This window comes from Onychostruthus taczanowskii, unplaced genomic scaffold (genome assembly GCF_017590055.1).
Source record: "Onychostruthus taczanowskii isolate IOZ18803 unplaced genomic scaffold, ASM1759005v1 scaffold18, whole genome shotgun sequence".
NCBI lineage: Eukaryota > Metazoa > Chordata > Aves > Passeriformes > Passeridae > Onychostruthus > Onychostruthus taczanowskii.
The window spans coordinates 12,735,799-12,761,521 of NW_024499017.1; the positions used below are offsets into that span (position 1 = coordinate 12,735,799).

Here is a 25,723-nt window from a genome sequence, read left to right on the forward strand (position 1 = left end):
TGTTGAGGAGAGCTCTGTCTCTGGCTGGCTCAGGAATGCAGCAGGAGAGGCTCTTCACCCTCCTCTCTGAGCTCCTGTGTTTGTCTCCAGCCAAGGGATGGCTTTTTCCTTCTTCCCAGCTGCTCAGTGGATCACAGGGGAGAATTCTCCTCATCTTTTCCACCCAGAAAATGGCTGTTGCCAGGCAGAGGGAAGGCCCATCCAGATGCTCTCTCTTCATGTGTTTCATGTGCTGAAAACAGGGAAAGGGAGGCAGAGAGAGGGAAAAACAGGATAAACCTTTAGGATAAAATCCTGATTTCCTGGCCTGGTACCTGTGACACCTCTCTGGTCATTGTACCTTTGCCTCCTGCATCCCCAGCTCCTTTCAGCTCCTTTGGGCTTTCCAAGTGCAGCCTAACAAAGCTGGGGAAGGGGATTTTCTCTTGGAGAAAGGAGAAAATGCTGGTATTTGAAAGTTCCAAGAACTTTTCTTCTGGAGGTGTTTCATGGCTGTTATTTCTTAATCTTGAAGCAACCTCCAGCTACCAGAATTTCTTCCTGGGGCTGCAGTCCCTGGGGATGAGGCAGTTTTGTTTGAACTGGTTCCCAACTCCAACGTGGAGCTGAGGAGTAGAAGGGAAGGTGGAGATGGCTGGAAGAAATCTGCAGGATTTATTCTAAAAAGTTCATTTGTGAGATTGTCCCTAGAGAGGGACTTTGGACAAGGGATGGAGTGACAGAATGAGGTGGAAGTGGCAGGGTTAATTTGGATATTGGGAAGAAATTCCTGGCTGTGAGGGTGGGCAGCCCCTGGCACAGGGTGCCCAGAGCAGCTGTGGCTGCCCCTGGATCCCTGGCAGTGCCCAAGGCCAGGTTGGATGAGGTTTGGAGCAGCCTGGAGTAGGGGAAGGTGCTTTTACAGCCACCTGGGATCTTCTGCCCTCACCTCGTGCAGGTGCTCTGGGGCCCTCCTGTAACCTGCCCTTGTTTTTCTCCTGTGGTTTTGCCCCAGGGTGGCTCTCAGTGTTTGAGCAGACTGGGAAATGCCAGACCCTGCAGGGCATGCCCCACCTGAAATGTCAGCTTTGTGTGTCTGTTCCAGGATGATGACTTGGAAGAAGGGGAAGTGAAAGACCCCAACGACAGGAAGGTGAGGCCACGGCCCACCTGCCGCTTCTTCATGAAAGGTAACGTGCCCTGGGGCGTGGGAGGACCAAAGCTGCTGCACTTGTTCCAGTTTGGGCATTTTTGTTCTCCATTAAGCTGCTGTTGCATGATAAATTCAGCCCCAGGCGTCCTCAGTGTCACCTTGCTGTTTGCTGGTGGCCAAAGCTGAATTTTCATGGAGCCACTACACAAAAAGGGCTTTGCCCTCAGCGTGGTGAGCCTGGAGGAGGTAAATAAAGGGAGACTTGCAGGGGTTTTTGGGATAAAACACAGAGGTTTTGGCTGCCCCATCCAAGGCCACAAAAAGGGCTTTGCCCTCAGCGTGGTGAGCCTGGAGGAGGTAAATAAGGAAAACTTGCAGAGGTTTTTGGAATAAAACACAGAGGTTGTGGCTGCCCCATCCAAGGCCAGGCTGGTCAGGGCTTGGAGCAGCTTGGGATAGTGGAAGGTGTTGGGATTGGAGCTGGATGGGCTTTAAGGCCCTTCCAGCCCAAACCATGCCATGATTCTGCTCTCTGCCTCACCACTGTTTGTTTGGGATGCGCTGTGGTGCTCGCTTTGCCCTCAGGTTTCCTGTGAAAGGCAAAGCTCCTAACTGGAAATGTTTGTCATTAACAAATGAGGATCTCATAGGCTCATTCATACGTTTAATTAACAGTGTGTGTCCAGCCCTCCCTTCTCCCCACTGGAATAAGGTTCTTGTCCATTGATCCATCTGTGTCTGGATCTGTTTGTCCCCTCTGGCAGGTGGAGAGTGCCAACTCTCCTCCCATGTGTGCGCAAACAGGTAAATCCCAACCCAGCTGGAGAGGAGAAAAGTCACAAACCTCCAAGAAAGTTCCTCCTTAGAGGGTTTTAAACGCCTGCTGGGGTTTTGGTGGCTGTGGGGCTGAGTGCTGCAGGGTGGGAGCAAGGGTCTAACAGCTGTGTGTTCCCACAGGGCACTGCACCTGGGGCATGAACTGTCGCTTCATCCACCCCGGAGTGAACGACAAGGGGAATTACTCCTTGATCTCCAAACCTGAGCCCTTCTCCCCCAACGGTGCCCCTCCCATGGGCCCTCACCCGCTGATGCCAGCCAACCCCTGGGTATGGAACCTCTTCTGGCCATTGATGGCTTCTGCACCACCCTCCCCATCCCTGCAGTGTTCCAGGTGGGGTTTTGGAGAGACTGCTCTGGTGGGAAGTGTCCCTTCCACTGGAACCAGACCTAAACTGTTCCACAATCCTGGGATTTTCCTCTTTTTTTTTTGAGCTAATACCTCAGCAAAATTCAACCCACAGTTGGACATGTGATTTTTAAATGGAGATCTCGGAGTTGCCAGTAGAGGGGGGTAAAATTCCATGCTTTCCCAGCTTAATCCTGCAGGAGTAACTGAGGTAGCTTTACAAAGCATGGCTTTGCTGTTTAAAACTAACTCAAGTGTCTTCTCCTGCTCTCCTCACCCTTCCAACAGGGAGGCCCAGTGGTTGATGAAATCTTACCTCCACCTCCTCCTGACCCTCCAACAGAAAGTGCCTGGGAGAGGGGACTCCGGCATGCTAAAGAGGTAAATTCCTTCCTCAGGGAATTGCTGGCTGCCTCCAAAATCCGCTGGAAAAGCTCTTTTTGGAGCACAGGTGTTTTGTTCTTTCTCTATTCCTCTTGCCTTTTAATCTATTAGTTGTGTTTTGTTGTACATCACAATTGTTAGACAGCCAGGAGGAGCTCAGATCCAGGTTGGGGGGGTTTATATTCAAGAAATAGTGGGAATTTGTGGCCCTCAACAAAGCAAAGCTTTAAGCTGATCCAGTTTCCCTCCCTTCAGTACCTGTTTCTCCAGTTTGTGATCACTGCAGGGGGGAAACCTCTGTTTCCTGCTGTTCTGAGCTGGTGGAACAGGGAATTAATCAGGAAGAGTCCAGCATCCTGCACATTCTGAGGGAGGAAGGTGCTCTGGCTGCAGGAAATCTCCTGAGGGCAGGATTTTTAATATTACTTTCTTCCTGCCCCAGGAGCCTTCTCTCTTCACACTGTTTTTGTTCTCTTTAAAAAGGTATTAAAAAAAGCAACGATGAGGAAAGAGCAGGAGCCTGACTTTGAGGAGAAGAGGTTCACAGTGACCATCGGGGAGGACGAGCGGGAGTTCGACAAGGAGAACGAGTTCTTCCGGGACTGGAATTACCGCATCACCCGCGACGTGCGGGACCCCGCGTAAGAGACACCCCAGGGATGGACAGCTGGGGGGACTGCACTGCAGGGAGCCTGCCTGGGGGTCACTGTCCCTCCAGACTGGGGGATGTCACCTCCAAACGGGGAGCAGCTCCCATCAGCGGGAGGTTTAGAGCTTGAGCTGCCTCCGCTCGCTCCGGTTCGGCCCCCACCTCCCTTCCCAGTCTCCTTGAGCCCTTCCTGCCTTCATCCTCCTTGGAATTCTGCTCCTCCTGGGCTCTCTCCAGCTCTGCATTGCCTCCCTCGCACCAGTGTGTTCTTCCAGCTTTTTTTCCCCCTTTTTTTTTTCCTTATTCCAACCATTTAAAAGCATTCCAGCTGAGGCTGCGAAGTTGGAGCGTGTTCAGTGTGCAGGAGCTGGGGCAGAACTGGTTTAACAAACACCTGGACTGGTCCCAGTTAAAGCTGGTACCTGGCCACAACAAGCACCCTAAATTTAAGTGTTCAGGTGGTTGGGGTTTTAAGGTAAAGTTTAAAGTTTTAGAGAGCTCAAACCCAGCTCTGGGAAATTGTTTGGTAGTTCTCGAGACAAGAAAAGGAATGGGAAGAGAATTTTTGGGAAAGAGGCTTGGATTCTGCAGGAATGCAGGTGGATTTGTCTCTCCTTGCTCGTGCATCCTCTGTTCTTCCTACATGGACAGATTATGGAAATATTTCCACTCCCAGAGGGTTTGCAAGGTTTAGTTCTGTTTATTTTAGAGTGGATGAATTACAAAAAAACCCCACCTCTGAAAAGGAATAGATTATGCTTTTGTTCAATATTCTTTGATTTGCTCTGGAGTGCAATTCCTTTCCCTAATATAAAAAAAAAAAAGGACAAAAACAAAAAAAACTGTCCTCACTTCTGCAGCCTGAAGGAAAAGAAATTTCTAAAGTATTAATATTTTCCTGGGTTTCATTAACTCTGGATCTTGGCCTTGTGTTCCTGTCAGAGGCACCTGGGTTTACCCCCAGTGTTCTGGGAGCTGTTCATCCATTATCTTCATTTCATGGCTGCCCTGTAAAATGCACCAGCAGTATTTTGGGCCTCTCTGATGTAGCAATTGTTAAGAGCAGGCCTGGTTTTCATATAGTCCACAAAAAAATGTATTGCACTTAACCAGTGTTAAACAAAAGTCATCCAACAACTGCAATTCCTGAAAATTGAAGGCTGTGTGAGCAGGCTGTGGCATTAAAATATCTTCATTGTGTGTGAAGGGAAAAGTTACGAATCTGCTGCTGTAAGCTGTAGGAAATGCTGATTCTTCTCCTCCCCACACACAAGTTGTTGCCCAGTTGGACACCTTGCAGCCAACTGAGCACTGGAAGTGCAGCTGGGATGTGGAAAATGCTTTCAGCACTGTCTTGTGACGTGTGGAGTTGTCTCAGTAGTTCATGAATCCCTTTTTCTTTTTTGAATTAACTATAGGGAGGTGGACATCAAAGAAAACATTAACTATGGGTAAGCAGGTCTTTGATTCCAGTACTGTTACAATTGTAAGAAAATTTTCCTTTGCCTTTTTTTCCATTGCACTTCCTCCAACTTCCGAGGCCACAGACCAACCCCTGTCCCCTCAGCAGCTGACTCAGGGGATAGCTTGGATTATTTTTGGGGTGATACCAATTATTTTCTAATGATTTAAGCACTGAATTACCCAAACACACAGCAGTGACCCTTTTTGAAATAAAAAAAAACCTCCACCAATATTATAGGAAGGGGAAATTTGGGCTTGAGGCTGTGTGAAAAAGCAGAGTTTCCTTTCTGGCATGGCTTGAGCTGTTTTCCTGTCTCTTTGAACACCTGATGTCACTGAATCCAGGTTGCTTTGCAGTTGGCATCAGGAGTTTGTTGCTTACTGAAGCATCCCAAATCCTGTTTCTCCTTCCCTTGGCTTATTGCTTCAGTCCAAAAGAGAAATCCTAAATTATTTACAAGCACTGAAAAAAATACAGGTACCACTCACAGGGCAGCACCTACGTCTTAATCTGGTTTAGGTTATTTGGCACTGTAAAAATTCAAAAAGTGGCCCCTTTATTCTTCTTTTTTTATAAATCAGAGTGGAATTTGGGAGCACTTGCTGTGGAATCTTAGTTCTGCCACCGACTCCTCTGTGGCCCTGGAAGTTTCTTACTCCCTGTACTCCCTCCTCATCCTCACAGTGGATCTGATATTTGCACTCCAGGTGCTTGGATGTTGTTGAGTTGGGGAATGAAAACCATCAAACAATGTAAATGGAAATCAGGAAATGGAGGAAGCAGCTTTAAGGAGGGTGGGGTTTCAATCCTTTTTCTCCCCAAAAATCCTTTGTTTTGAAGTTGTGTTTGTGCTCACCAGTCCTTGGCTGATTCCCACTGGAGGATATCAGCTGGAGAAGTGGTGCCTTCATTTCAGGGGATAATTCCAGGTCCAGAGTGTTGCTGACCTGACCCCAAAGCTCCACTGCTCCTTGTGGAAGCTCCTGTCCTGTACTGGTGGCAGCCATCACTCCAGGGGCAGGAACTGGGGGACTCCTGAAGGGTTTGGGGATGAGTGGGTGCATGGGCAGAAATCCCAGCTCTCAATCCACGAGGCAGAACATGTCCTGCTCCCTTTGCAGGCACTGGAAGGGGCTCTCAAAAGCATTTTCTGTGTTTGCACCACATTGATTTGAAGGTCGAATTTTTGGTAGCTCTTTTTTTTGCTGTTTATCAAGAAAGGTTTGTGCTTTTCTCTGATAAGCCTCACTTTAAAAAGACTATTTGGTTGGGCTGTGTAGAAAATAAACATCTCTGCACAGCCCTGCTGCATTGAACGTGGTTTTCTTGTCACAGTGGCTGAGCTGACCTAGCACACACAGTTTTTGTGGTGCCAAGGTGCCTTTTCCCTCTCTAACACTCCCTGTTTTTCATTGTAGGCTTGATCCCTATGCAGATCCCTATTATGACTATGAAATAGAGCGCTTCTGGCGTGGTGGGCAGTATGAGAATTTCAGGGTTCAGTACACAGACCCCGACCCCTACCGTAACTACAGAGTAAGTAAGGAAATCCCCCTTCCCTCTTTTCCTTCCTGACTTTCTTCCAGGTTCTTCTGGGCCTTGGCACGCTTCCAGGGCAGTGCTTGAAACAGGAGTTTTCAAATAGTTCAGTCCTGTCTCAGTCCCAGCACAGACACACTGGAGGTGAGGGGATGGAGGATGTTCTATTCCAGCACCATGAGGGCAAAAGCAGTGCTCCGGGCTTGGGAGTGAGGCTGGGAAGCTGCCTGATTTGGAAAAGGACGTGGAGTGCTGGTTGACAGTGGCTGAGGAGGCCACTGGCACCTGGCTGGCACCAGCCCTGGCATGGCCACAGCCCCAGGGCAGGGACTGTCCCCTGTGCTGGGCACGGCTGAGGGTTCTGGTCAGGTTTGGGCCCCTCCAAGAGAGACCTGGAGGGGCTGGAGCATGTCCTGGGAAGGGGATGGAGAATCCTGAGGGAGTTGAAGGGGCTCAGCCTGGAGAAAAGAAGGCTCAGGGGGCTCTCCTGGCTCTGCACAGCTCCTGCCAGGAGGGGACAGGCTCTGCTCCAGGGAACAGGGACAGGAGGAGAGGGAACGGCCTCAGGCCAGACCAGGAGAGAATTAGATGAGATTTTAGGAAAATTCTTCCATGGAAAGGGTGTGAAACATTGGAAAAAAGCTGCCCAAAAAAGTGGTGGAGTCCCCATCCCTGGAAGTGTTCAGAAAACCTGTGGATGTGGCACCTGGGGACATGGCCAGTGGTGAGCTTGGTGATGGTGCTGGCTGAGGGTTGCACTTGATGATCTGAAGGTCTTTTCCAGCCTTTACAATTCCATGTCTGAGATGGGAAGGTGGTTCCTCCTCGTGCTCCTTGGCTGCTCCTCAGTGTAGCAGATGAGCAGTGCTTGCCCATCCTTGGGTATCTTGGAGAGGGAAGGAATTTCCAGGAAAGATCCTGGTTGAGGAAAGAGTTCCTTGTTCATGCTTGGGAAGGAGAAGGTTAGATTTGGGCAGGTGTGCTCTGTGTAGCAGCAGAGGCTCCAGCCTGGCTGTGCAAACATCAGGATTGAGGCACAGGACAGCAGCAGCCAGGTGCTGAAATCCCAGCAGTTGTGTTCCACCAGGAATGGATCTGGATGAGAACTTCAGAAAGGCTCTGAACCCTTTCCCAGCTCTTCCTTTCCCCTCGTGCAAACTTTGTGCCTCTGCAGCAGTGACCAAACCACCCAGTGCTGCTCAGGGGGAGCTTTTCAGTGCTTTCCAGCAAATCCTTTCAAGAGTACCTTTTCCTTTGCTCTAAATCCTTGTTTTCTGCAGGACAGGAGCCTGGGCCTCACTATGGCCACACACGACCAATTATATTCCTGGTGCTCATTTGCAAAATTAATTACCTGCTTATAGAAATGATCAGCAACAAGAGGAAAGACTCGTAAACGTCAATACATTTATTAAATAAGCTTCATAAACCAAATTAATCCAAGTGTTGCCTTTGAAAACAACAGTTGTGTGGGATGTGATGCTGTGTTTGTGTCCAGGTTCTGCTCAGCAGGACCCAGATTATTGATCTCCAGATTATTGATCTCCCTGTCATTGGTTTGCAGATTATTGCTCTCCATGTCATTGATCTCCAGATTATTGATCTTCATGCCATTGATCTCCAGATTATTGATCTTCATGCCATTGATCTCCAGATTATTGATCTTCATGCCATTGATCTCCAGATTATTGATCTTCATGCCATTGATCTCCAGATTATTGATCTTCATGCCATTGATCTCCAGATTATTGCTCTCCCTGCCATTGGTTTGCAGACTATTGATCTCGATCCTTTGCTGAGGGAGGGCGGATGTAATTCCTGCCATTCCCAGGACTGATCTGGAATTGTAATTCCTGGCATTCCCATTCATTGATCTCCAGATTACTGATCTCCATTGTATGTCATTGATCTCCAGATTATTGATCTCCATGCCATTGATCTCCAGATTATTGATCTCCCTGTCATTGGTTTGCAGATTATTGCTCTCCATGTCATTGATCTCCAGATTATTGCTCTCCCTGTCATTGGTTTGCAGATTATTGATCTCGATCCTTTGCTGAGGGAGGGCGGATGTAATTCCTGCCATTCCCAGGCCCGCCGCCCTCTTTGCCGGGAGCTGCTCCCCCATCATCAGCGTGGCTTCTCTGTTGTTTTTTTTCAAGGAAAGAGAGCGAGAACGGGAGCGGGAGAGAGAGAGCAGACAGCGGGAGCGGGAACGGGAGCGGGAGCGCGAGCGGGAGCGCGAGCGGCGGCAGCGGGAGCGCGAGCGGGAGCGGGAACGGGAGCGCGACAAGGAGCGGCAGCGGCGGAAGGAAGAGTGGGAACGGGAGCGGGAACGAGTGAAGAGGGACGAGAAGGACAGGCAGCACAGGGACCGCGACAGGGACCGCGACAGGGAGCGGGAGCGCGACAAGGACAAGGACAAGGCAAAGCCGCGGTCCCCGCTGCTGCCCAGGTAAGTGTGGCTGCCATTGGGGTCCTCACTGGTGGGAGTCAGTGAAGCGTGTGGCAATGGTGAGGGTGGATGCAATGCTGGAAGTGCTGGAACCTTCAGAAAATAGTGGGAGTTGGTCACGCACATCAGAGGATTCGCCAGGAGGTCCGGATTCTCTTTTGGAATTAAGGAGGGTATGAATTGGCAGACTTCAGCTGTAATACTAATATTGGAAGAGATTTTTCCTTTTGAAAGCGGGATAATTAAGATGTTTTCAGTTTCAGTAATAGATTTCAATAATCTTAATGGCATGAAGCTGTGTCAAGTGACGTTTATGGTGGATATTAGCAAAAGCTTCTTCACTCAGAGCACGCTTAGGCGCTGCAACAGGTTCTCCATGGAAGTGGTCACAGCACCAAACCTGACAGAGTTCAAGAAGCATCTGGGCAGTGTTGTTGTGATCCCGGTGTGTGGAACTGCTGAGGACAGTTGTAGTTAATGAGCCTTGTGGCCACTGAGTGGAGCTAAAACATCAGTGATAATGAGAGTACATATCCTGACCCTGAAAGCAGGAGTGCCCTTTGGTGTGGAGATGGTCAGATCCTCCCTTTTCCCGTCAGGCTAGAGAGGTTTTGGGAGGATGAGGGACTCCTGCAGGTCGGTTCCCTGGGGTGCCTGTGGTGACTCCCTTTGAGACCTTGAGAAATGTCTGTCACAAGAACCAGGGCTGCTTCGGGAGTTTGTGGATAGCAAAAGTATCTGGAGATTTAAGTACAACTTGAAAAAGGAAAGGAGTTGTCCTTGGAATGAGTCTCTGCTCAGTGGAATTGCAGCATGAGGTCAGGTTTGTTTCCTCTGACCACCCATTTGTGGAAATCCTGGTTGTGACCTGTGTGAAAGAGAAAATGGAACCAGACAGACTGAAAGTGCAGCAATGTGATTCCTGTTTTGTTCCTCTGTCAATGATTTATGTACCTTGCCTTCCCAGCCTCCTCTGGCTGGGGCACATTTTGAAGCACTGGATAAATATCCCAGTGGGATGGAAGCTCTGATGTCACAACCTCGTTTGGTTCAGAATCATGGAAAAGTATCACATTTTTTGCAGAGGGACATCTTGGAGCAACCTGGTCTAGTGGAAGGTGGGCAGGGGGATGAAATGAGATGGACTTCAATGTCCTTCTCAACCCAGCCCATCCCATGATTTTGGGATCTCCAGGAAAACTGCTGAACAGTTTCTTGGGAAGAGTGGCAGACGGAGACTCCCACAGCGTGTGGAGCACCCTGGGGACACACAGGCACGTGTGAGGCACAGAGAAGTGCAGGGAAGCTGTTTCCCAAGGTTCACTGGAGCTTTTCCTGCTGCCTGCCCGGTGTCTGTGCTGTTCCTCTGCACTGGAGGAAGGTGTGAAGCACGATGGGCATGAGGAAGAGTTGGATCAGTGAAGAGCAGGGCTAGGAATGCCAGGAATGAGGCTGCACGTGGAATGAGCTGGTTTCACGTGGGAGCAGGGCTTAGTCCTGAATCCAACCCAGAATTTTTACCTGCAGTACTGAAAGGGTAGCTGGTTTTTGTCCCTCTTTCCCAAGAGGAAGTGACAGTTTCAGAACGGTCTGGAGGAGCAGCAGCAGCTGCAGAGCAGTTATAGGAATACCATAATTACATGTTCCGTTTAATTATAATCTTCACTTAACGACCACGATTTGTGCACTTAATTACCACATTGCCCGGTGGTTTGTGCTCTCCTTGGCTTGGTGATGGGATAGATCTTGTCCAGACCCATGTGATGGAGATGATGTCAATGAAAGTGATGTCACCTGCTTGGCAGCTCAAGGTCTTGAGTCAGTGACAGTCATTGTGACCCAAGGATGAGCCTGCTGGCTGCTCCTTCCCCTGGCACTCCTGCAGTCCTGGGGCAGGGCTCTCTTGGGAGAATCTGGACTGCCAGTGCTGCCCAAGGAGTGCTGGGTAGGAGAAGTGGCTGTGCTCACCAATCTTGGATCCCTCTCATTCTGTGAAACCACGTGAGAACCCAGAGATGGGATTGACAGCATTCAGGGGGTGCACGTGCCCTGCTTCCCTCTGGCACCAGGGAGCTGGGTATGCCTCTTGTGTCTCCAAAACTCCATGAGATGAGTCTTGGTCATTCAAAAATAGTTTCTGATGCACCTCTTTGCTTTTTTTAAGTCTGCTATGGAGAGGGACTTTTCAAAGGGCATGGAGTGACAGGGCAAGAGGGAATGGCCTTAAGTTCAAGGGAGTGCAGGGGTAGATGAGATATTGGGAAAGAATTCTTCCCTGTGAGGGTGGTGAGGCCCTGGCACAGGTTGCCTACGTTGGAAGGGACCCTAAAGCCCATCCCACCCCCTGCCATGGGATTTCAGCTCCCATGGTGGACATCCATGTCAACATGACTCCGTCCCACAGCTCTGCATGTGTCTGGTGGAGAAAACAAACCTGCAGAAAGAAGTTTTGAAAAAGCTTTTTAACAAGTGAAAGCTTAATTCCAGCTTCTCCCTCGGAGGCCACATCCCTCATCCGTCACTTGGCGTGTGCCCAGGAGTCCCCGTCACGCTCGTGCTGTGACCTGGCTCTGGCCCGTGTCCCACGTCACTCTGTGACCAGCTCCCAGCTTCCTCATGGCAGTGCAGCGGCTCGAGCCGTCTCACCTTTCCTCCGGATTGCTCCGTGCCAGCTCCAGAGGGGCAGCTTTGGCATCCTGGGATTGAGCAGCTCCCGAGCGCGCTGAACGTGTCAGACCTGGCATTGCTCCGTGCTTCCTGGAAGCGGGATGCACAGCAGTGCCACAGCACGCACCGGGGGCTCTGCTGCCTCTGCTTATAGACTCTGGGCTTTCCCTCATTGCTGCATCCCAGCTTTTGGCAGGTCCGGCCTCCCTGGGCTGGCTCACACCACGGCTGCCCGTTAATGTTCCTGCCACTTCCAGGGCCCACGCGGCACTAATGAGCCGGGAGAGCTCCTCCGTGGGGCCAGGAGAGCTCCTCCACGGGGCCGGGAGAGCTCCTCCACAGGGTTTGGAGAGCTCCTCCGCGGGGCCGGGAGAGCTCCTCCACAGGGCTGGGATTGCTCCTCCACAGGGATTGGAGAGCTCCTCCACAGAGGTTGGAGAACTGCTCCTCAGAGGTTGTGCAAGCAGCACTGAGCTTTGCCCAAGGCAGAGCTGAGGGTGTCAGTAATTCTGGTCGCTCTCTTGGTGTAGGAGCTCCTGCAGGAGCTGGAGGAAGGAACAAACCAGGACCTACAGAATTAAGGGATGAGAGAACCCAAAGAGCAAACAGCTAGGAATACAGGAATAAATTGCCTTTCCATTCTGCTGAAAGCAGGAAGGTTTAACCTGATACCTAAACAACAGAGGAGTTTAAGGGTAAAAATGTGGAGAAGCCAGAGTTGTTCCCAGCATTGCTGGGTGATGGAGCTGAGGAGGAATAGAATTTAACCAAGATTTAAACCCTGATGCATTCAGGGACAAGTGTTTCTCCTTGAACCTTTGGAAAGAACAGGCTGCAGTGTTTGGGCTCCAATGAGATTGTCACATGTGGATTGGCCTTTTTTGAAGGAATTCACAAAATTGTCTTCCAGTACCTGTAGGGAGCCACCAAGAAAGAGAGAGAGGGACTGTGAACAATAGCATGGAGAGACAGGACAAAGGGGAGATGGATTCAAACTGGTAAAGAGGAGGCTTGGATTGTATTGTGGGATGAAATTCTTCCCTGTGAGGGTGGGCAGGCCCTGGCACAGGGTGCCCAGAGAAGCTGTGGGTGCCCCTGGATCCCTGGAACTGTTCAAGGCCAGGCTGGAGCACCCTGGGCTAGAGGAAGGTGTCCCTGCCCATGGCAGGGGGTTGAATGAGATGAGATTTAAAGATGCATTCCAACCCAAACCATTCCATGATTCTGTGAATGTGCAGTTGCTGTTTTAAGCTTTGGGTTGGGGTTTTTTTCCCAAGCTTAAGATGAGCACTCCAAGGAGTTTAAAATCTGAGATTGCACTGCTGGTAAAACTGTTCCTCCCCCTCCTCCTCCTCCTCCCTCCTCAGGCATCGAACACGCAGACAAGCCAGGACACTTTATGATCAATTAGAGGGATAACTTGGCTGTCTGTCCTCCTGCTCCCATCTCCAGAACGAGTTCTGATGCCCCAGGCTGGGCCTGGTTTTTGCTGAGTGCAAAATTCCTTTTTTTTTCTCTCCGTCTTGCCGGTGGAGCTCCCTGTTGTGCAAAGGCTTTCAGGGATAAAGAAGTGACATGAAATATGTCCTCTGAAGAAACTGAGAGCAGTGCAAGATGTTCTGACCCTTAGCTGGGGGCAGAGGCTCTACACACTGAAATAATTTGCATTAATCCCTTCTGTTGTTGCCATAGGCCTTTATCCCAGCAGCATCTGAGGGAATCTGTTTGTTCCAGGAGTTCATGAAGCAACCCAGTGTTGTGGGGCCTGTTGGTGGCTGTATTCCCAAAGCACTGAGGGACACTCAGGAGAGCATTCCCAAGGGGCAGCGCTGGCACTGATGTCCCTGTGACAGGGACAGGAGCCAGGGAATGGCTGGAGCTGTGCCAGGGCAGGTTTAGGTGGAGATCAGGGAAAGGTTCTTCCCCCAGAGGGTGCTGGGCACTGCCCAGGCTCCCCAGGGAATGGGCACGGCCCCAGAGCTCCAGGAGAGGTTGGACAATGCTCCCAGGGATGCCCAGGGTGGGATTGTTGGGGGGTCTGTGTAGGAGTTGGACCCACCAGACAGAGAAGGAACCTCAATTTTTCTGCCCCCTCAGCTGGGGTGGCACTTGGTGTTGTTGATCAAGCAAGGAGGAGGAAGGTCCATGAGATGGACATCGGTTTCCTTCCCGCCTGGATTTCCTCTCCAAGGAATGCTGGGGCTTCTGGTGGGGAGCAGCATGGCAAAATGAACCTTGGAGTGAGACATTGTCATCTCCAGTCCTGGAATTTGTCCTGACATCTGACCCAAAAGCACTTCCCACAAAGACCAGACATGCTTCTGTGCCTGGGGAGGCTCAGGCTGGACATCAGGAGGAATTTGTTTATGGAAAAAAATGATTGGGCACTGGAGTGGGCTGCCCAGGGAGATGGTGGCATCCCCATCCCTGGAGGTGTCCAGGGAGGGACAGGACGTGGCACAGGGTGGGGTCAGTCACAGGCTGACCTTGGAGTTCTTTTCCAACCTCAGTGATTCTGGGATTGTCACAATGTGGAGCCCAAATTCCATGGAACACCAGGAAGGATGAGGAGAAGGAGGGGGCTGTTGTCCTCAGAGATGTTCCCAGGAGGTGACAGCAGCTCTGAAGGTGCCAGGAAGGAGCAGTGCCTGACACACCATCCTGTCATTACCACACACACCACGCTTTTTTTGGAAGGAAGTTCCCTTCATCAGGACTAAAACCTATTAATGGAGAGCACTTAGGCATCCATTAAAAACCAAAATAACCCTGTGAGTGAGGACTCAGACAACTGACAGCAAAGTCAGAAAGGACAAATCATAAACCCTCCTAAAACCTTTCCAGCAAGGAATGTTGAGCTTCATCCCGAGGTGTCACCTGGAGTGTGAGGTGCTGCAGATTCCAGGACAGAAGGTGACGTGATCCCAGGCCATGCTCACCCTTGTGTTGTTTTCTCAGGCTGGTTCAAGTTGACTTTGTTAATCTCTGAGCACGTTAAGGAGCAGGATAACCCAGGCTCTGGAATCAATGCAGGTTATCCAGGGCCTGCAAGTCAGAAAGTGTTGGAATGAGCTCGATTAGATAAAGGAGTGGCAAAAAGAAGGGAATGCAAATGGAGTGATTCATGGTGGTGTGTGCACCACAAAGCAACTGAACTTGTTTTTTGGAAGAATCTCTAATTCTGAGTGTTCCTGGGTCATTGTTGTCTTTCCTGAGAGCTTCTGGTAGTCTCCCAGTGCTGCCAGCAGGATTTGTTCCCTATTTTTTGGGTGTAGAGGCTCTGAGTGAAAGTAGCTGTCAGTCAGTTTTGGGGAGCTTAGTGATGGCATCTCATCCTGCTGCCTAGAGACGGGAGGATGGTGGATTTGGGATCCTCTTAGTTTTCCCTGTGGAAATCTGTTAATTCCTAAGAAATCCTTCATTGGTTCCCATTTGTCCTGCCCCAGAGGGCAGACAGCTGTGTGCCCTTCCTGGTTTTGGAGCTGGGCGTTGGTAAAAGCCTGGAATGCCCTGGTTTAGTTCTGGATCCATGAAAATTGAGTGGAAGGGGGAAAACCAGCCTCCATCCAGGGGCATGGATTGGCTCTGCAGGTGTCTGCTCCTCCCTGGGCAGCTTCCAGCAGGGCAGGGAACTAAGGGAAGCAAATGACCCCAGGCTGTTGAGTTTCCCAGGCTGAGATGGGTTTTACCTGCTCCAGCTGGAGCTGGACCTCTGCTCCTGCACACTCCAGGTGTTCCAGGGCTGCTCAGAGAAGGAATTCCCTTCTTTTCACACACAGAGCACATCCCTTGCCACCCCAGGCTTCTTTGGAATCTCAATCCAGTGCCCTGCATGGAAGCTGTGCTGTGATAGACACGATAACAACTTGTTTACATCCCCGTTTTCCGTGGTGCAGCTGCCACCCCGAGCCATGGAACCTGCTTAGACAGCTCTGCTTTCATTTCTGCTCCCAGGACTTTGGGGAGGTTGGTGATAAGAACAGCTCTGCTCTGGAGCCAGGCTGGGAGAGCTGGGGGTGTTCAGCTTGGAGAAGGAAAGGCTCCAGGGAGAGCTCAGAGCCTTTGCAGGGCCTAAAGGGGCTCCAGGAGAGCTGGAGAGGGACTGGGGACAAGGGATGGAGGGACAGGACACAGGGAATGGCTCCCACTGCCAGATTAGATGGGATATTGGGAAGGAGCTCTTCCCTTTGAGGATGGAGGTTGGCCACCTGTGTGGCTGCCTCATCCCTGGAAGTCCCCAGGCCAGGTTGGATGGGACTTGGAGCACCCTGGGACAGTGGAAGGTGTCCCTACACAGGGACTGGATGAGTTTTAATGTCCCTTCCCACCCAAACCATTTTTTGTGATTCCATGATGATAAAGTCTGTGGATCAAACCAAGCTTTCCAAGTTCTCCACAAAAAAATCCTGCTGCCTGGAATTTCTGTTGGTCCTTATGGCTCTTGAGCTGCTGCCTCCACTTCCCCAGCAGCAGCAGAAGTTTCATTACCCTAAATCGAGATGGAGGGCAGTGAGTGACACAGCTGTGGATCTCAAGGAATGTGATTTTCTTTGGCATTTCAGAGATGGAGTTACAGGGAGATCCCCCAGCCTGGATTTTGGTGGAACAAGGTAATTCCAGGGCAGGATCCCTGGCACATTCCAGGCAGGATCCTGCCTCCTGCTCATGGAGAGGAGGCTCTCCAGGCGTCAAATGCTCAGCCCTTAGGGGAGATGCCATCTTAGATAGCTTTATCTCCCTGCTGGGATGATTTCATCCTGGAGGTTCAGATTGTATCTCCACTCTTTAATTTCCAAGCCTCTCCCCATCAGGCTTTGAAGAAATCCTTCCTTTTTTTTTTTTTTCTTTTTTTTTTTTTTATGACTGATAACTCAGCTTCAGATGGAAACAGCTTGAGAAAAGCATTTTCCCTGCTAATATTTCTAATATTTCACCAAGACCAGTGGGCAGCAGCTCCAAGGCCCAGCGTTCCCTGTCCTGGACACACGTACGTGGCTTTCCAGAGCCATTTCCCTCTCCATTACTCCAAGACAGGAAGAGTTCCTGCGTGCTTGCACTCTGCTGGAATTTATTTTGCAGCAGTTTACAGGTCCCTTCATAGCTGCCTTGGCACATGGCTCCAGTCATTCCTCGAGTCCACTTCCTCTGGAAAATTCCACTTGCCACTGAAGGAAAAGCGGCGCCGGCGCTGCTGACGCAATCGCAGCTTTCCTGCAGGAGCACAGAGGCTGCTAAATCATCCCTGGCCTTCCCTCCTGGAGAAAAGGGAGCTGGAAGAGCAGCCCCAAGCCAGGCTGACATCACTGCTGCCCAGGGCTGATAAGGTTTGGTTCCCTGGCCCAGGGATGGGGAAGGACAGGAAGCGCTTTCCCCTGCACGCTCGTTTTCCCCTCCAAGATTAGAAATGCTTGGGCAGCATTTGCATAATACATGAGGAGAACTTGAGCTGGGCAGCTTTTTTCTCCCCCTCTCCGAAGTTTTGTTGGGCTCAGTGACGTTCAGCTGGGTTTTTTTGGGAGGCAGGTTTATTTGGGAGCTGGCTGAGCCATGCTGGGGTGCTGCCAGCTGGAGCTGCCTCTGCTCCTCCTCTCCCTGCCAAAGCCACGCTCAGCTTCACTTCTCCTCATGATTGCTGTCATTACATTCCAAATGGGCATCAGCCTCTTCCTTCTGGAAAAGAAAACTTTTAGTTGTTTTAAGGGTAAATTTGCCTTTGGAAGCTGCTGCCCAAGTGATTCTTGAGGATCTGGGTGGAAATTCAGGTGATTTTGGTCACTCTTGTCTCGTCTTTTCTTCCCTCTAATTAATTTTTTTAAAACCTTGTCGAAGAGACTTAGGAGGTAATTCTGAAATATTTCAATTGTTTCCTAAAAATTGGAATTTGGTGAAAAAGATTGGGTTGAACATGGGAGTTCTTTGCCACTCTCTGTTCTGAAGTGGGTGAGGTTTGCCAGCAACCTGGGCAGCTGTGTGAGGTTGAGGATGAACTCCTGAGCTGATCCCAGGCTCACCAGCCCTGGAGTTCTTCCCTCCTTTTCTCCATGGCAGGTTGATCTCACTGAGCCAGCAGCAAACCATTCTTATTTTTTGATTTCTTGAATTCAGGAGCTGGGAGCTCCACCAAGCCCCAGATCCAGCACAAAATGACCTGGCTGTAGGAGTGAAAGTGAGGAGAAATCCTGCCCTCCTCATCTCCCAACCTGGGAGATGGCCAGGCTGTCATTGGGATGTTCTCTAGGGAGCTGCTCCAGCTCACCTTCATTCTGCCTCCTGAATTCCACTGGAGAACATTAATCCAGCAGCCCCAGATCCCAGTTTTTGGTTGAACGAGTTTCTTTGGTGATGCCACACGTTGGAAGCTCTGAGAGAAGGCTTTGAAATTGTCCTGACAGGAGCAGCACCTTCCTCGTCTATAGCGTTTAGTGCTGAGTCAAAAAGCCAAGCACGCCCCAAAAGGAGGCTTTCTGTTGTGGTTTTCCTGGGGAAAAACCTTTCCTCCAGAAAGTGACTTCATCCACAGGGAATTGCATCAAACCAGGTAATAGGTGCAAGTAAGTGAGATTTGCTTTCAGACTCATCCCTGCTCCCAGCTGGCACCCAAGCTTGGAGTTCAGCTGGAGTTGTTCCAGCTCCCAGCATGTTGGATGTGAGTTTGAGGTTGTTTTAAGGGAGAACGCTTTCAGACTCATCCCTGCTCCCAGCTGCCACCCAAGCTTGGAGTTCAGCTGGAGTTGTTCCAGCTCCCAGCATGGGCTGTTGGATGTGAGTTTGAGGTGGTTTTAAGGGAGAAGAAATCTTGGAGGATGCTTTTCTTTCTGAAAACTGGTTCAGGAGGGAGTTGAGCCTGGAGAGATCCCAGTTTTAGGCTGAACAAGTTTCTTTGGTGATGCCCCACGTTGGAAGCTCCGAGGAGCATTTTTTAGTTCATGGACTTGTGGGATACCCTGAGCTGGAAGGGACACACAGGGATCTTCAGCCAATGCTTGGCCCTGCCCAGGACACCCCAAAATCCAATCCTGAGCAGAGTCCAAAGGCTCCTGGAGCTCTGGCAGCCTCAGGGCTGTGCCCATTCCCTGGGGAGCCTGGGCACCCTCTGGGGGAAGAGCCTTTCCTGATATCCACCCTAAACCTCCCTGGCAGAGCTGTTGCTTTCCACATTTGTCATTCTGGAGAAACTTCTGCAGAGGTTTTATCCTAGATAAAGCTGCCTGTGCCTGCAGAATGTTCCCCCTGCATCTCCCAGAGCTCACAGACCCCAATTCCCTGGGAAGGGACACTGGATCAGGATATTGGGCATTTTCCATGAGCACCCTCACGTGGTTTTCTCTCCTCCTTTCCTTGTTCTTTATCCTGCTGCTTCATGCAAGGTGTGGAGGCTTTTCCCAGTTTCCTTTCCTTCTTTCTCTCCTCTGGTTAATTTGAGGATATTCCAGAGCTGAAACTGGTAATTCCAAATGGATTTGTAAACATGTGCTGGAAGGAGCCCTCGAGCCCAGCTTGTACTATTGATGTTAGCAGGTTATAACATACTCCGAGTGGTGGAGCTCCTCCAAGGTGAAATACTCATGGAATTGTGGGGGAAACTGGACCAAAGCACTGCAGGTGCCCTGTGCTGGGTTGAACAGTGTGTGTTGGGGCAGTGCTGGGAAAGGGGGAGGATGGAATGGGGGTGCTGGGGAGTAAAGCTCAGCATGACCCTGCCTGGGGCTCCCCCCCGGGCACTCAGCACTGCTGTGTGAGGATCCAGTTCTCTTCTGGAGAACTTCTGGAGGACTGGATCCTCCTCTTCTGGAGGATCCAGTTCTCCTCTGCCGGGGCTGCAGTGAGATTGGTGGGAGGGGTGAATGTGAAAGGAGGGGTTTTCCTCTGAATATTCCAAGGGAGTTGTGGGACAAAGAGTAAAACTGCTTTTACATCAGCAGAGATAAGGAAAGAGTCGGATGCTGGATTTTTAGGTCAGCACATCCCAGTCCTGGGCTGGGGAAGAGAAACTCTGCCAAAAAGAGGGGGATGAGGCTTCTGTGAGGTGTGAACTCTTCAAAGGACAGGCTCCTGACCAAGAGCTCTCATTATCCTGGGGTTTGTTGAAGTGTGCCTAGAATTATTAGAAAACTTGGAGGTGGCTGTTTTTATCTCAAAAAGTTAGAGGAAGTTGTTTGGGGAGTGGTTGCTTCGGTGGTGTGAGTAATGGGGTGGTACTGGCTGAACCCAGCGGGGAAGGGGCCTTTCCTTCCCCAAATTCCCTGGGAACTCACTGCTTTGAGGAAAGCAATAAATTCATCATTGCCCTGCTAATTTGGTGAGTGCAAGAGACTTCAGAAAGCTTTAATCCTTCACAAGCTCTGCCTGAAACCCCAGGGAGAAGGTTAGAAGCAGGTAATTGAGGAGTTGAGTGCAGGTTAGAGCGAGGGCAAGGAAAAATTCCAGGTTAAATCACCCAGAGATAAGAGAGGTAATAAAGTCTTAGTCTCCAGAAACTCATCCTGGAGTACTTAAGGAAGTGTCTGGTGCAGGTGCTGAAAAGTTGGCCCTGAGTTATTTTCAGAGGGTTGGAGAGGAGAAAGGAAACCTGGAGAACCAAAAAATGGGAAATGAAAGTAGAGCCCTAAAAAGAGAAGGGAGGAGATGGAGAGTGAGGCCTGGCTGGGCGCCTCGTTTGGTGGTGTTTGAGCACCCAGAGAACAAGCCAGGGACAAACCAGCCTGCCCTGTGGCCAGGGGGAGGGAAATGTTCCCTTTGGAAGGGGAAAGGAGGTCACTGGGTCCTGGCCTGTGACAGCCCCAGGGGTGTCCTGGTGATGGGGACACTGGAGAGTCCAGGCTGTGGTGGCTCCTCTCCCTGCAGCAGGCTGGGCTGGCTCCAGCTCGGTGTGCTCTCGGCAGGACCAGCCTTCCCTTGCCTTCCCTTGCCTTCCCTTGCCTTCCCTTGCCTTCCCTTGCCAGAGCAGCGCTGCTTTGTCCCTGGTTCACAGACTGAGAGCTCTCCTAACTCCTCACCACCCCAAAACGCTCCTGGGATCCCACAGGGCAGATTGGGAGCTGTAATAAATCTATCTGAGGCAGGAATTTGGGGGTTTTTCCATGGCCATGTATGTTTATGTATGCATCTTATTATAGTATGTGAATAGTAATTAATAACTAATTATTTATTAATTTAGTATTGCTAATTAATATATTGGTAATATATTAATATTGTATAATGGCATCATTATATAATATATTAATGTATTATCACCACTATATTGTTGTATTATTATATACAATTACATATGCAAATAAATAGAAATATATATACGTATATAATATATATTTACATTGTATTACATTACATTGTATTATATTATATTACAATATATTACATTACATTGCACTATACTATATTTCTTACATCACATATATAATACAATGCCATTATCCTCCATTCCATTCCCTTCCCTTCTGTCACTATCCTGTTACGGCACTGCACGTGTCCGCTGTTCCCTGCCCCGCCGCTGACGTGTCCGTGTCGCGCAGCCGGCAGCCCGAGGCCCCGAAGAAGGACAAGGAGGCCGCGTTGCTGGGCAGCGCCCCGTCCAAGCGGGCAGACGAGTGGAAGGACCCGTGGCGCCGGTCCAAGTCCCCCAAGAAGAAGCTGGGCGTGTCCGTGTCCCCCAGCCGCGCGCGCCGGCGCCGCAAAGCCTCCGCCTCGTCCGCCTCCGCCTCGGGCTCCTCCAGGTGAGAGCCACGGGGCTCGTGGCAGGGTGCTGCTCCTGGGAACCGGCCTGGAGCTGTCGTGTTCCCCAGCATCGCTCTCGTGACAGTGGGAGGGTGCCAGCAGCTCACATCCCAGGCAGCAGGCTAAGAACTCAATGTTACAACTTATTTTACAAGTTTTTTGGCCAATCACACAAAGCAAAAGCATGCTGGCAGTGAATCACACAAAGCAAAAGCGTGCTGACAGTAGTTCTATCCAACCACTGTAAGCACACGTACTCATTCCGTGCTCGTGACAGTGGGAAGGTGCCAGCAGCTCACATCCCAGGCAGCAGGCTAAGAACTCAATGTTACAACTTAGAAAATAAGTTTTTTAACCAATCACACAAAGCACAAGCGTGCTGACAGTAGTTCTGTCCAACCACTGTAAGCACACGTACTCATTCCGTGCTCGTGACAGTGGGAGGGTGCCAGCAGCTCACATCCCAGGCAGCAGGCTAAGAACTCAATGTTACAACTTAGAAAATAAGTTTTTTGACCAATCACACAAAGCAAAAGCAGACTGGCAGTGGTTCTATCCAACCACTGTAAGCACACGTACCTTTGGTTAAAACAACACCTGCTTATTTTACATATACAATACAATATCTGTTTGTAAGCCTGAAAACACAATGCACAGAGCTCCATTATTAAGCTTAGAGCTTCCTAATATCTCACTAAATATACTTTTCTGCAGCTTAGGCAGTTATTCTAGACAAACATTAATGCACAGACCATTGTTCTATTTGTCTTTACTTTCCTACTTTTTATGTAATTTGTGCTGGCAGAGCAAAATATCAAAAACAGGAACAGGAATGGGTTTCTAACTCACTTACACACATATGCTTCTGTTATAACTTCTAAACTCTTAGCTTATTTCATACAACCGCACCCTTAGAAACCCTTCACCATCTTATCAATACAGTTTCTCACTTACTTAAGGCATAGTCTTGCTTACAACTATAGAAGCACAAGTTTATGATTTTTCTGCCTAATGTCTGTGTATTGTGTTTTTACATCAATCCAAGTGTCTTCCAAGGCTGCAGATCAAACCCTTCAGTGCCTGTGGAAGTTTCTGTTTTTCCTGTTCCCACATGTGCCCAGGGAAGGTGTTGAGGTGATTGGAACAGGCTGTCCAGAGTGGTTGTGGATTCTCCATGCCAGGGATAGTGGGTGGTGTCCCTGCCCAGTGGAACTGCATGGTCCTTAAGGTGCCTTCCAATCCAAACCATTCCATGGTTTTATGTTTGGGAAAGCAGTCCAAGACTTGCTGCTCAGGAGCATCTATGGACACAGAGTGAGATTAAACCCCAAAGCAGGCAGGGAGCTGTGGGAGCTGTGCTGTGACTGTTGGAGACCAGGAAAAGGCAAATCCTTGGAAAAACCACTTTTCCAGTGAATTAGAGCTGGATGCAGTCTGCATGATAGCAGCTCAGTGTGTCTCAGCCCCATATTCCAAGTCATGGTGTTCCTCTGGGATGAAACACTCATGGAATTGTGGCTATAATTTGGAAAAGCTGAGCAAACCACTGCAGATACCCTGCAAGAGCTGGGAGCTGAAAAACTGGGTCCTGGTCATTCTGGGATGGAGGGAGGAGTTGAGCTCACTCCATTAAGAGCAGGTTGATGCTACTGGGAGAACTGGGATTGTGGAGGTTTGACAGAGCCTTGGAGAGCTGGCAAGGGGCTTGGAAACCAATGGTGTAAAATAAGATAAAAACCACATTTCAGAATGAAACTCCCTGAATCTAAAAGCCTTGAGGCACAAACTGGATCTATTTCCTTTAAATGCTTGAATTTGAAGCTCCTGAAAGAGGGGGAAAGTATCCAGGAGGAATGAGGAACACATTATATTGGAGATAGGCATCTAAGAGGCAGAGCCCTCCTGAAGCAGATTTTCCTGCTGGGATCACTGCACCCAGCCAGGTGATCTGTCAGGGGATTGTCCAGTGAAAAGGCACAAAATATGTGGAAGCTGTTCCCAAAAAGGCTGGAACATCAGTAATTAAAGGAAGGGAGGCTTATTTAAGGGTGCAAAGAGAGTAGCAACAACAGCATCCTCCCTAAAAGAAAAAGGGCATTGGAGGAGAGGCTGTAAATTCTGACAGTTCCCCGAGGAGAAAGCTGGTGGGGCTTGGAGCAGAACATCTTTGGAAACAAAACTTTGGGGCTTCTCAAGAAGCTCTGAATTGTAATATTTCTTCTCAAGAAGCTCTGAATTATAATATTTCTTTTCAGGAAGCTCTGAATTGTAATATTTCTCTTGCAGGTCCTCTTCTCGTTCATCCACCTACTCTGGGTCCGGCTCCTCGCGCTCCAGGTCCTCCTCCTACAGCTCCTACTCCAGTCGCTCCTCCAGGCACAGCTCTTTCTCAGGCAGCAGGTCCAGGTAGGGCTCCTGGGACTGGGGACCCATGGTGGGATGGTTTCCAAATGCTTCCTGACAGTTCCTTTCTGCTCTGTTGAGATGAACCATTCCAAGCCCTTGGCTGAGCGAGGGAGGCTGTGGTTGTTGGCTGAAGGAGATCTGTCAGCCACCCCCTCCTCTCCACAGTGCTCCCACCCACAGGTGCAGTGCTGTTGTGGCTGGGCTCTTTCCCATGCCTGTGGTGGATTAACATTCCCATCATTTGCATTTTCTGATTGGAGGAAGTTCAGCAGCATCTCTGTTCTGTGCTGCTGGGATTTCTATTTCAAGAGGCAAATCCCGTTTCTTTATTAAAGCAGTTGTGTCTTGTGATAGTCCTGACACTTCAAAGTAGCAATCCAGTGTCCCATGCTGATTAAGATTTATTCCTCTGCTACTTCCTTGCCCCTGCAGACAGTTTCCCAAGTCTGGAATATCCATAGTGGGAGAACTGGCTCCTTAGATAGGAGCTGTAGCCACATGGGTACCCCGAGCAGATCCCACAGGTGATGGCAGAACACACTCTGTCACTTCTGGGACTGCTTTCTCCTAGGAAAAGCTCAGCTGGGAGCTGATTCCACCTGGGAAGCAGAATGAGCTTCCCCATCCATCCACTCTCCAGGCAGGACAGTGCCAGTGTGGGTGACACCCTTGGCTGCCTCTCCCTGAGGTGACAGGGTGAGGAACACCCTGTGCCCTGCTGTCCCCAGAGGAGCTGTCACGCAGGAGTCAGGCTGCTGAGGCACTGGGGTGCAACCAAGGCACTTCCACTCTTGGCACTGGGGTGAATCACCCCAGGAGCAGCACGTGGTGTGTGCTCAGGGGCTCAGGAAACAGCTCCTGCCCTTGATTGTCACCTTTGGGATGCACCATTTAATGCTGCTTCTTGTGTTCCAGGAATTTCAGATTAGGTTTAGGTGTATTTTTTGTCTTTCTCCCAAGTTTCTTTTGGTTTTGCTGCTGTTTAAAGGATGAACTGCTCTAGGAATTACAGGACATAAAGAACATAAAACTCAAAATCCTACTTATTTTCTAGTGTAGTCTCCCTAAGGAGAGAATAGAGAGGATGGAGACAGCCTCAGGTGTTGCTGTGGAATACCTGGACTGCCTCTCTTCTAGCTGAGAGGCAGTCCAGGTATTCCACAGCAACAGTCTCATCTTATTTTTCCTTCTGTTTCCTACTTTTCCCACTCTCTGATGGCAGAAGTTAAGTTTTGTTGCACGGAGTCCAAATATAAAACCAGGAGGAGCTCAGGGAGGTTCCTGGGGAGGAGGCAGTGGTGGCTGAATGCCCTGAGAGCCAGGAAAGGCTCCTGCAATCCCAGAGCCTGAGCTGAGTGATGTCTCCTTCCTTTCCAGGTCAAGGTCCTTCTCATCTTCTCCCTCTCCTTCTCCAACACCATCTCCTCACAAGCCACTGGCCAAGGCTAAAGGGGAATTATTGCCACCTCCTGGGAAAGGGTAAGCATCCAAATTCCTCTGGGTGAGAGTCCAGACAAGCCCTTCTGACCTCCAGGGGCCTTAAGCTGAAGGAATGCAGTATTAAATGGAATATTGGGAAGGAATTGTTCCTGTCAGGGTGGGGAGGCCCTGGATCCCTGGAAGTGTCCAAGGCTGGATGGGGCTTGGAGCAGCCTGGGCTAGTGGAAGGTGTCCCATGGCAGGGAGTGGAACAGGATCTTTGAGGTCCCTTCCCATCCAAACCATTCTGGGATTCTAAACCTGATTGAGTTGAAAAAAGAAACGAAAGATGCAAAATACAAACTTTATTGAAGAGTTTTTAGCTTGGCCAATTTAATTAAATAATGACACTTAGTTATTAAATCCAAGTTAAACTGTACAAGTATCCTTAAATATTACCTGTATACAAGTGTTTAAACACATGATTCACTGCTGGAACATTCTGTGTGTGCAGATATATTTGTATAATCTAAATATACGTAATAGGAGTTGTAAGAAAGTTTAAATTCCTTCCTCTCCTGTGGCTTTGCTTAATCCACAGCCTCAGAATAAAGAAATAGTTCAGCCTCATCAACTTTTCACCCTGGAGAAGGATGAAAACAGGACTGGAGCTCTCTGCAGATGGTTTTGGCACATTCTGACAGCCC

At 49.8% G+C, this 25,723-nt stretch overlaps 1 protein-coding gene across 3 annotated transcripts in view; it reads left to right on the forward strand.

The window, feature by feature from the left end:
* Positions 1 to 25,723, forward strand: part of ZC3H18 (zinc finger CCCH-type containing 18) — a 44,753-nt gene that overhangs the window by 8,423 nt on the left and 10,607 nt on the right. For 2 of the 3 annotated variants that reach the window (XM_041400775.1, XM_041400774.1), the window contains 10 exons: positions 1,085 to 1,169; positions 2,090 to 2,238; positions 2,607 to 2,699; positions 3,186 to 3,343; positions 4,770 to 4,802; positions 6,235 to 6,352; positions 8,518 to 8,810; positions 20,990 to 21,190; positions 23,478 to 23,597; positions 24,975 to 25,076. In XM_041400775.1, coding sequence (XP_041256709.1) covers positions 1,085 to 1,169; positions 2,090 to 2,238; positions 2,607 to 2,699; positions 3,186 to 3,343; positions 4,770 to 4,802; positions 6,235 to 6,352; positions 8,518 to 8,810; positions 20,990 to 21,190; positions 23,478 to 23,597; positions 24,975 to 25,076 — 1,352 coding nt within the window. The remainder of the gene's footprint in view (positions 1 to 1,084; positions 1,170 to 2,089; positions 2,239 to 2,606; positions 2,700 to 3,185; positions 3,344 to 4,769; positions 4,803 to 6,234; positions 6,353 to 8,517; positions 8,811 to 20,989; positions 21,191 to 23,477; positions 23,598 to 24,974; positions 25,077 to 25,723) is intronic. The other variant, XM_041400776.1, reaches the window with a different exon arrangement.